Below are 11,885 nucleotides of genomic sequence, written 5' to 3'. Positions count from 1 at the left end.
CCTCCTCACTGTGATGGAAGGCCAGAATATCTTTTCCCTTCCCCTGCCGTCTTCTCCTGCGGTCAGGCTGGTGTCGTTGCCACGTTCCAGGCCGCGCCGGACGGTGAAGGGTCCGCAGCGGGCCGACCCAAGCCCCGCGATCCGATCCGGGGCACATTGTCAATGATCACTCCATTAAAACAAAAACAGCTTATTTTTTCTTTTTAATAAAACTATCCCGGAATTGGAAGTTTAATTTTAGCTTCATATTGGTTTGTTTTCATAAAAGGGAATGTTGAAATAACCATTGCAAGGATGTAACATCGGCAGTTGGCAAACATGGCTTTTACAAATGTGATATTTGAACCATAACACTCTTTTGATGTGGCAAATAAAAGAGGATAAAAGATATTTAAATATCATGGATTGGATGTTCTAATGGTTCTCTGCAAGCCTCAAACTGCTCGAAGCTCTAATTCACCGTGTTGTTCCACCCTGCACATGGCTTCTCTTACTGTCTCAATGGCCAAATCAAACAAGCTTCTTATAACTCCCCTTTTTTGTTCCAGTTGTTTTTGTACAATTCCCAATGCAACATTAAAGAGAAAATCCGTTGTGAGGGCAAATAAAATTCTCTATTTCACATGCAATATTATACTTTGATTTTAACACTTAAATCAATGTCAACAATGTTTGCAATGCCTTGGCTTTAAAATATACTTGCATTCAAATCCTTCCATGACCTTCCTCCAGCCCTAAAATACTTCATGTTGCTGCAGTTCTCCATCTCTTGCCTCTCAGGAATCACAGTATTCAGTTGTTCTGCATGAGTACCCATGTCTTTAGCTGTTGTTGAGCACCAGAATGGAGCAGCACAATGACACAGCTGGTAAACCCGTTGCTGGGTTTGATCCTGACTATGGGCCCTGTCTGTTCGCGTGTTCTCCCTGTGACCGAGTGGGTTTCCTCTGGGAGTTCCAATTTCCTCCCATATCCGAAAGACATACAGGTTTGTAGGTTTGTAGGTCTGAAGAAGGGTCTCGACCCAAAACGTCACCCATTCCTTCTCTCCTGAGATGCTGCCTGACCTGCTGAGTTACTCCAGCATTTTGTGAATAAATACCTCAGGTTTGTAGGTTAATTGGCCTCTGTAAATTGCCCCAGTGTGTAGGGACGGATGAGAAAGTGGGATAACATAGATCTAGTGTGAATGGGTGATCGATGGACGATGTGGACTTGGTGGGCCGAAGGGCCCATATCCATGCTCTTTAAACTTCTCTGCCTCCACTTCCCTTCCTAGCATTAAGCTGTTCAGGAAAACCTACTTATCTAACTGAGTTGCAAGTTATCTTTGCATTGTTTCACCATTATGGGTTAAGTCTTCAGCTACCAAGGTCCCAGGTGTTTGTATTGATTTATTTTCAAGGCCAGCATTTATTGTTCATTTCATTGCCCTTGAGAAGGTGGTGGTGAGCTACCTTCTTGAATCGCTGTGGTTCTTTGGTGGAGATATCCCAAAATGCTAATGGGATAAGAATCCCTAACTTAGAGCTACTAAGGGCAGCAATGAATGTTGTTGGGGATATTTGAGGCATTCTGGCTGAATCCTGCAGGGATATGGATAGGAATAAGAAAGGACTGCATCTTAGAATTCTATCCGCAAGGCGTTTAGGAATGTGTTTTTACTTTGTGTCCCGTATTGTTGAATGTGGGTGAGTTCATGGCAAAGTCCTTGTGAAAGATTACATGAGAAGAGGGTCTCAGTTTCTCTTGCTCTAAGCTTAGGATGAAGCAACATTAATTTAATCCAATAAAGGAATTCTAATTAGATAAAATAATTTACATTGTGCAAAGCTGCATTTCTGCTGCTGATTTTATCAGATAGCTTCGCCCCAGAAGCAGAGAGAAGATCTGGAATATTCCAGCAAAACATTGCTGCAATGTACAGGTAGTTATGCTTTAAAACAATAGTTGCTTTCCTAAGAAACCTCATGAAATAGCAAATCATTTTATAAAGGCAAATATGTCAATGGTGAAAATTGAGTTAGGGGCTTGAGTGTTTCAGACTCTCAATAGCAAAGTTATTGCTCCCACAGGATTTTCAAATAAAAATATTTTTAATAGTTTCAAGTTTATTTCTGTTTCTGCAAACTAAAAATACTCAAGGCTCAATGATACATTGTTTAATAGAGTATCATTGCACAGTGCTATTAGAAAAGATTCTTGCTCATTTCTATCACCACCTGCAATGAAGCTGACAGACTGTTCTTAAAAGGCAATGGAAGTGAGCCCTGTGGGGAGGTTACAAGGAAACAACTGAGACTGTTTTTTTTCCAAGACAGCTTTTTTTTGCTTGTCAATTTTCAGTGGTTAACTAGTGGTTTCTAGTTCCCAAATCGCTTTATAATTTATGTGGCCCGCTTAATACAAAGAGAAATCCTTAATCATTATATATAAGAAAATAACTGCAGATGCTGGTACGAATCGATTTATTCACAAAATGCTGGAGTAACTCAGCAGGTCAGGCAGCATCTCGGGAGAGAAGAAATGGGTGACGTTTCCGGTCGAGACCCTTCTTCAGACTGATCCTTCAGACTGAAGAATTAATGATCCTTAATCATTAATTGTGTTGTATCCAATTATGTTATAGAAATGTGTGTTATGTATGTGATCGCAGAACTACCTGTATCCATTTTTCAAAGGGATGCACACTCAATATTGCTGAAGTTATTTATGTTTTGGACAGAAAAATGGTTCACCGCATCACCTTCGACATTCAGTCAGGCTGCAAATGTTGATTTAACAGATGAAACACTAATGATCTTTCACAGCAATGTCAAAAAATACCCCTGGCACGGTCATCTCATCCTGAATATGGTAGATTAATGGCCGTTGCAAGTTGGCAACTTAAACCTTTGACCCTCAATCAATAAATAGCACAGAAACACAAACATGCCCATCAGTAATGAACTCCAATTAGACTTTTCGGTCAACTGTTTAACGCACCAGAATATAGCGCTTGCTATGTAATAAATGGCAGCGTGACTCACTCTCTAATGTGTAATGAAACAATGTTATCACTCCCGAGCACGGCTGATAATCCAGCATTCCCAACGCAAAATAAATCTACACGCACCATCAATCAGAAAACAGGTGGGACTCCACACAGAGGCTACTGGATTCAGTATAAGAAAATAATTCAAGTGAAGTCAAGGCAGTAATGACCGAAGCTAATTAAAGTTGCCCAAATCGATTAGAGCCAAGATATTGTCAGCTGAAAGCTGGAGGCTTGTTATATCTGAAAGATGGTGATTTAATGCATTGGAAATGTTAGCCAAAGCCTATTGTTGTGCCTAATCCATGGCTGTCTAAAAGATAGTTTCACTTACTCCTGATACAGGAGGCACATAGGCTTGCATGCCAGCAGATAGCTAGATAGGATAAGAACCACCTGCTCACGTCCATCACTTCGCAGCCCCAGTCTTTTGAAATTTCCTATTTATACTTTGATCAGCCAAGGCCTCTTTACGGCACTGCCAGTGAGTCCTGGAGGTAATTCTATAAACTCTGATTTGAACACAGGATACAAGGGTACACCGGCCTGTTTGGCAGAAAAATAAATCGTTGCTGATCGGCGCTCACCATGAACTTTCTCCCAATCGACATTCCACTTCTGACGATCTTCCTCGTGACAACCGGGAGCTTGGCTGACAGGATCCTTCCCAAAGGTTTGCTTCAGCCACAGATTGTTTCAGTTAAGAGATTGCTTTATATTTGGAGGAAATTGCCATGTACAATCTTTGTTTCTCGACAATCTTTTTGAAACACTGTAGGTGTTACTTTAATGACCAGTAGGTAACAAGCTTGATTTATGTGAAACACGATGCAATGGTTAGTTAAAATAGCACAAGGCCATGGACGAGCAGGGCAGTCTGTGACTCAGTACATTGTGTTCACTGCTCCAGGTTTGCTTTGATAGACGTTCGTCGATTATCATTTATTACCAAAGTGGGTCGGTGCGATTTACATTGAGGGCTATCATGGCAATTTGGTATTTAATAGAGAATGCTGATCCCTGCAATGATTCTTCAATTAAATGCAGTAAATCATATTTAGTTAGATTAAAGCCCAGTTCATCTGGAAATGCCAGTGGACTAGTGATTGGGGAAATGGTCAGGAAAACTTGCTGTATACTCTAAGCAGCTTGCTCTGTGTGTCTGACCACAAGTGGACCATTGAGATAAGTCTTTACTTTAGTCTTTAGACTTTAGAGATACAGTGTGGAAACAGGCCCTGCGGCCCAGCGAATCAATGCCGACCAGCGATCACCCGAGATACCAGCAATGACGTACACACTAGGGACAATGTACAGAAGCCAATTAACCTACTGACCTTACACTCTTTGGAGTGTGGGAGGAAACCAGAGCACCCAGAGAAAACCCACAAGGTCACAAGGAGAATGTGCAAGCTTCATTCAGATAACACCCATAGGCAGGATCAAACCCAGGTTTCTGGCGCTGTAAGGCAGCAACTCTACCACTTAGGACATCATAAGGGTCTGGTATTAGGGGAATAATGTCACCCTTCCGCCAACCCCCCTCCCAACCCCCCTACCCACTGGGCTGAGCATCTGCCATTTGCAATGGGTATTGAGACATCAGACTATCTTGTTGCACAGAGATGGAGAGCACAGTGACAGTGTGATTTCAAATCCTGTTTCAAACCCATTGTGGATGCCTGAGTTGTTCTCTTGCAGGTGGTGGCACCAAGGCAGGAGGTATTGGCTCTTGAGGGTTAGGTGAAGGCAATCCTCACCCACTCTACACCAAGCTTCCTTCTTCAGGTTCCCCAGGGAACAGTTGCCCTCACTTCTGATTTTTCAGGATGTGCGGATGCAGGGCAGCCATATTCTCCTTGCACTTGATATTGGATTCTCTCAAACCGGTCACCTTAACACAAAATACATAGGCTGGCATTCCGGTGCAGCATTAAGGGAGTCCGAATGCTACTTTTCAGTTGTGACATTGAAACCACAGCCCTATCTGCCCCATTCAGTGGAAATGAATCCTTGGGAAAGTTTTGAAAAATAATTGAGGAGTTCTGGCTAGTATCCTGCCCAGAATTCATCTTGCACTCAACATCAGCAACCTGCTCCCTGCTCAATGCCAAGGCAGATGAGTTAACCAGTGGAGATGGAGTTGAGGCCCTGCCATTAAAGTAGTTTGATTTTGACAGGTCACCAGCCTTATCCGCATGCTCTCCTCTTTGAATCTCGCCCCCATAAATAACTAGGCCTGGGGTAAGTTACCGCTTCGCCGCTGTCAAACCAGGGGCGGGAAAGAGGTTCCTCGTGGGGAAGGGCCATTGTCTATGATGTCACACTGGGAGCACTGGAGCTCTCTGTGGTGACAAGGAAAGCAAGGAGGAGAAATGGTGATTGGCTGGTCCTCTTCCTTTAAGAGCCAAAAACAAAATCTTGGGATGTTTTACATGTGGTTTTACTCTGTCTTTGAAGGCATAATAGCAATTGTAAATCAGAGAGAGTGAACTTAACACAAGTGGTGAAGGCATGCATTTCTATAGCACCTTTCACATCACTTTCAGGAATCCCAAAGCTTTAAGCTTTAACTCTTGCACTGTAGGAAACACAACAGCCAATTTGCACACCACAAGCTCTCATGACCAACTATGTGGTAATAATCAGATAATCCATTTTGCTGATGTTGAGTGTGAGATAGAGTTCGGGCAGGGCACCAGTGAGAATCTTTGGCTCTTTTTCAGAATTGCCAATGGATTTGCCTCCATCGGATGGAGTAGATGGGGCCTTTCTCATCTCATCTGAAATGCAGTACCTTGACTCCCAAGCACAGCACGACAGTCAACCATTTTGTGTCCAAGTTCCTGGTTTAAAAGGATCCAAAACCTATTGATTCAGGGTAGAACATTTACAATTCTATCAGATTCTCAGTGGACGAGCTGGGTTAAAACTGTGACCTTCTCCTCCAACTCCAGCCCAATAGTCTCAGGTTCAGACTGCCTTACACCTCGAAAAACTGCAACATTTGTGGCCTAAGTTTGGGTGCCATTCATTATACAGGTCTTCAGAGGGAAGAACTCAAAAGGGGGGAAACTTAATTTGGGACAAAAGAGAAAACTCATGGGGATTCTAATTCACATGAAAATATCGGCATTAAATTTGCCTCAGTTTATGAACCTCATTTATTGGAAGTTTCAAAAAGAGTGTAAGATTTCAAGGAAGTAAGAAACAACGGAAGAAAACGACACAGAGGCAGAATTGAGTCCCCTGAGCTTCTGAGTTATCCAGTAAGATTTCTTACTCTAGCCATCCCATCCTCAAACCTGTAATTCCCTTGACCCCCAATAAGTAATTGATCTCAGCCTTGAATTTACTCAAGGAATTGTGAACACCCACATATTTCAGGGGTTGCAAATTCCAATGCTTGACAGCCCTCTCAGTAGAGAAATTGCTCCTCTGTTAATATGGATGTGGAAGGCATGTTTCCACAAGTGGAAGAGTCTAGGACTAGAGGCCATAGGCTCAGAATAAAAGGACGTACCTTTAGTAAGGAGATGAGGAGGAATTTCTTTAGTCGGACGGCGGTGAATGTGGAATTCTTTGCCACAGAAGGCCAAGTCAATTGATATTTTTAAGGCAGAGATTGACAGATTCTTGATTAGTATCAGTGTCAGGTCAGGGCCGTCTTAACGCATGGGCCTGATGGGCACTTGCCCGGGGCCCCACGAGCATAGGGGCCCCATGCTGATCTGTGTATGTTAAGTGACTTGCAATAAATAAATACTACTTTAAAAATGTAGGTTCAATAAGTGCTTTTTTCGCAACATTTTCGGTCACTAAGTGCTTCTCACAGCGATCTGTAAGTGCTTTTCGCAACAATGTAGCACCCTAAGTCCATCGCTAAGTGCTTTTCGGTAAGTGCTTTTCGCCGGCACGACAGGGGGGGGGGCTGGTAGGGAAAGGGGGGTGGGGGAGAGTAACGGTAGGGGCCCCAGTACACTGCTTTGCCCGGGGGCCCATAATGCTGTAAAAACGGCCCTGTGTCAGGGGTTATGTGGAGAAGACAGGATAATGGGGTTAAGAGGGAAAGATAGATCAGCCATGATTGAATGGAGGAGTAGACTTGATGGGCCAAGTGGCCTAATTCTGCTCCTATAACTTATGAACTTATGAACTTATGAGTGCTGAACGAGGTGTTTAATCGAGTTGAAAATAATACCCCTGTACAGATGCCAAACAGGAATATTGAAAAAGCTGTGATCAACGCTGAAGTCAAGGCTCCTTTTTCAGCTGACTCTGAAGATTAACCAACAATATGCTGGGGGAACTCAGCAGGTTGAGCAGCATCTGTGGGAGGAGAAAGGAACATTGATGTTTTGGGTTGAAATGTCATTGCAGCATTTCAATAACGTTTTGTATGAACATTTATAAGAAAAAAGTGTGAATAGATTACAGACCTCCCAAATATGGTTAGAGGTTATAGCAACATGAGTGAAAGGAAATGAAGGTATAGAGAGAACTGAGAGGAGATTTAGATTTCTCAGGGCTAAGGGAATCAAGGGATAAGCGGAAAAAGCCGGAACGGGGTACTGATTTTGGATGATCAGCCATGATCACATTGAATGGCGGTGATGGCTCGAAGGGCTGAATGGCCTACTCCTGCACCTATTTTCCATGTCTATGAGATTTTTGCAAAGGAGTACCAGCAGAATCGGCTATTTGGGCAGAATGGTCTATTTCCCTGCAGTCTCTGTGTGAAATTCTGTGTAAATAAAAAAGATTGTACTGTATATATTTTTTATGTACAGTCTGAAATTTATAATGCAAGGAAAAAAATGTATTTGGGAGTTGTGTTGGTGCGTTAGAGGAAAGGGAATGTGATCTAGATATTTAAAAGGAAAAGCAAGAAATGTAGCAGACCGTGCAGGTGCAAGCAGGCAGTTTCAGAGGGAGATAGATGGATGAAGTCAGTGCACAAAACTTTGGGTTGCTGGAGCTCAATGTGGAGAACTGTGAGGTCATTCACTTTGCATCCAAGATAAATACACTGGAATATTTTCTTAATGGTGAGAGTTGTGGAGCTGTGAAAGAGCAGCGGGCTTTAATCATCCAGGTGTTATTTCGTTCATTCATAGGGTAAGGCTATTGTTGGCAAGCTCAGCATTTATTGCCCAGCCCTGGTTGTTCAGAGGCTGGAGGTCTCGCTGGGCTAGTTAAGAGGGTGGTTATGAATCAAACACAGAGCGGTAGATCTGGAATATTTGCAAATAGACAGCAGAGTTATTTCCCCAAAGGACACATAAACCAGGTGTGTTTTTACAACAATCTGTAGTTTCACAGTCACCATTACAAGTAACACCATTCTAATTTCAGATTTTATTCAATTATCTGAATTTAAATTCTCAGTTGCCATGGTGGAATTAGCATTCACGTCATTAGCCCAGGTCTCTGTACAGCATCAAACCACAAGTGCAAACAAAATTGGCACACCTATGATCCTATGACTAAAATGTGAAGCACAGGCAAAAACAAAACAATCTGTTTCTGAAGATAAGGCACACAAAGTGCTGGAGTAACTCAGCGGGTTAGGCAGCATCTCATGAGAACATGGATAGGCGACGTTTCGGTTTCTGGAAACTTCTGAATAGACTTATCTTAAGAATGGTCCCACCCTGAAACGTCGCCTATCCATGTTCTCCACAGATGCTGCCAGATCTCCTGAGTTACTCCAGCACTTGTGTCTATTTTTGTATACCAGCATCTGCAGTTCCTTGTGACTACATAGTCTGTTTCTGAATGTTTTTTGAGTTGAAGGGTCTACATAAACATAAACATAAATTGTTGTTGTTTCTAGTCTCCTCGGTGTATTTGCAGGGTGTGATCAGAATATTCCAGTGGTGATTCCTCAGTGAGTTCAATAGCAAGCCCACAAAATCTAGGGTAATTAGGTAATTGAGGCATAAGTGCACTCCGTGCTAGAAAATTCAAGAGCCTAAATTTGGTGGCTGCAATGACAGGTTAAACAGTTGCTGTTCCCTGTCATTACACTACAAACTAACAGCAACTTTGGCCTTTCCACAGAAGCAGAATCTAACACCCAAAATCACAAAATTGCTCATTGATTCTGTCTTGGCTGATGCTGTTTCGTGCCTTCACCTGTAATATGAATTGACAAAACAATGTGCTTATCCCAGCCGTGCATGGGCGACCATTTATCCTAAAATTATATCCTCTCGGTCAGAAGAAATAGTCTCTCAGTGCTTACTCTAATTGGAAAAGGGACTAACAAAAATAATTGTTTTGCCTAAATTAGAGATATGTGGATTTTATTAGTAAATCTGAATGTTTGTTCATTTGGGAAGAGTTTTTAAAGAGCTAAATGTGCCCCTATGGGAACTTGCCATGATTATATACATGTGGCCACTTCAAAAGTAAAGAATTTGTCACTCAATTGCTTCTCTCAGAAGGAACAGTTTAAAATTAAGAGTCAAAAGTGTTTAATTGACAAATACACCATGACTAGAACAATGAAATTCTTACTTGTTGTAGCTTTAGAGATACATTAAATGCAACAACACAACAATGATAAATATACAAACAATTATCAATGATGCAGGCCAACCAGACCATGGTAGCGCAAGCAAAATTACTTCCTTTCCAGTCAAATTCCATCTTCAGCAGCCCTTTGTTGTCTCAATTTATCACCTCCCTGTCTCTGTCCTATCTCCACCCATCCCTCCCCCAACTAACTACATCTGCCAACCTGGATCCTCCTATTGTTTGTCAACGCTTGCCCCACCCCCTCCCTTCACCTCTTTACACTCGCTAATCTTTTCAGTCCAGAGGAAGGATCCCAACCCAATTGATTTTCCATTTCCCTCCACAGATGCTGCCTAATCTGTTGAGACCCCCTCTGCCTAATCTGTTGAGACGCTTCAGCAGATTGTTCAAGTCACACGGTTCACTCTCAGAAGTCGAATACGTATTATGTTTTGGATGATACCTAATCAAAGCCCAAATAAAGTAATGGGAAAACTAAATCGACTTTAGCCGTTACTGCCTCATTTCCATTGGCTCACACGTTATGTGAAAAATACCTGTTGACTTCTTGTCTCTTACTATCTGTCCAGAGTTCTCGGCTATGTTAATTCTGGCTTCTTACTCATCTTTGATCTAGATTGTTCTACTGGTAACATCCACTCATCCCCAGGGCCTAAGCTCTGGAGATACAACGGACTGCAGATTCTGGTTTACAAAAAAAACACACAAAGTGCTGGATTCAACAGATCAGGTGGTGGGAGTGGGGGATAGGTCTTTGCATGAGGTAGGTTGGGATAAGTGCAGTCCAGATAACTGTGGGAGTCAGTAGGCTTGTAATAGATGTCAGTCCATGGTCTGTCTCCTGTGATGGAGATGCTGAGATCAAGAAAGGGGAGGGAGTTGTCCAAGATAGTCCGGGTGAAGTTGAGGGCAGGGTGGAAGTTCAGTGTTAGGGATTCAATGGATTCAGAGTAAGGCATGAAACTGTACAAAAGTTTTTAACAGCAGCACTTGACGTCTACCATCTTTGCCCACAATCACAGGCTTCACTTTCATCTCATTTTATTTAATTGATTTCCTAGGCACAAAAGGAAAATTAAAACATAGAAGGGCCGAGTGACTGAAGTTTCAGGTTTGCTGTGGCTTCTGCCATATGAGCTGAACTGTAATTGCTGAAGATATGTCTAATCTCCCAGCTCCGCAGATCACCAGTCCCTTGGAGACAGTAGATGCTTTGGTTGAGGAAGAAGCCTCTTTCCTGTGTGCAGTGGATTCAAACCCAGCGGCAGAGATAACCTGGACCCGCAATAACATTCCCATAAGGTAAGGTCACTCCAATGACTGAGCGAAGCCGGATTTGGCTTACATTGTAGGACAGATGTAGAACAAAGTTGCAGCTGAGTCAGCCTCTGCTCTTTCCCCCCCCCCCCCCACTCTTCCCCCCACCTCCTCTTCCCCCCACCCCTCCTCTTCCCCCCTCCTCTTCTTCCCCCCCTCCTCTTCCTCCCTCCTCCTCCTCCCTCCCCTCCTCTCCCCCCCCTCCTCTCCCCCCCCTCCTCTTCCCCCCCCTCCTTGGGTTGGTGAGTAGAGACCTTGCTGTGGGTGGGTGGGTGGGGAAAGTGGGACATTCACGTTTAAGTGCATGGCGTGAGCAGGGACGTCTTTCCCCTCTCCATGGGCAAACGCCATATTCCAGCTCAAGGTAGGGTGACGTTTGTTTTACCTTGAATACAACACAAAAGTGCTGGGGGCAACTCAGTGGGAAGTTGGGAAGGAATTCCCTCCAAAGATGCTGCCTAAACCACATAGTTCGTCCAGCACTTTTAAGCACAACTCAAAATTTCCAACATCTGCAGTTCCCTGTGTTTGTCTCTCTCTTTGTTTTTCTTTTAACCTTGGCTGTACTTAGGCAGGAGAGTGCGGAGGATGTAAGATAAATTGCATCTTGTTCTCATTGGAGGCCCGAACACTTGTATGTACAGAACAATTAAAAAATAATAATTTGGCATCTCCTGCCTACTGTACAATTCAATGATAGATCAGCCATGATATTATCTCTTTACAACTCGCCCTCACTAACCCTATATCGTTTCATTTGCTCCAAGTTAAATTTTGCAAGTGCTGAATTCTATTCACGAACTTAAAATGTAGTGGCCAGTTGGCGTCACAAGAGACTGTGGGTGATGTAATTTAGAGAGAAAAAAACAGACTATTGTAGGAATTCAGCATCTGTGGCACCTCATCTGGACTGATTGGCTAGTTTTTTTGTGCTACATGTGTTCTTTGCAGAAATTATGTATTTGCATTTGGGCACCTGTCCATCTATCCA

The 11,885-nt window shown here is 43.0% G+C and overlaps 1 protein-coding gene across 1 annotated transcript in view; it reads left to right on the top strand.

Moving 5' to 3' along the window:
- Positions 1–3,622: 3,622 nt before the first annotated feature.
- The window catches only part of musk (muscle, skeletal, receptor tyrosine kinase), a 114,753-nt gene continuing 106,490 nt past the window's right edge, over positions 3,623–11,885 (top strand). Inside the window, exons 1-2 of the mRNA XM_078396890.1 lie at positions 3,623–3,707; positions 10,753–10,879. Of these exons, the coding sequence (XP_078253016.1) occupies positions 3,623–3,707; positions 10,753–10,879 (212 nt within the window). The remainder of the gene's footprint in view (positions 3,708–10,752; positions 10,880–11,885) is intronic.

The sequence above is a fragment of the Rhinoraja longicauda genome, chromosome 3, assembly GCF_053455715.1.
Source record: "Rhinoraja longicauda isolate Sanriku21f chromosome 3, sRhiLon1.1, whole genome shotgun sequence".
Classification (NCBI taxonomy): domain Eukaryota; kingdom Metazoa; phylum Chordata; class Chondrichthyes; order Rajiformes; family Arhynchobatidae; genus Rhinoraja; species Rhinoraja longicauda.
Note: the sequence above shows the minus strand (reverse complement) of the source record. Positions and strands in the feature narration are given on the sequence as shown.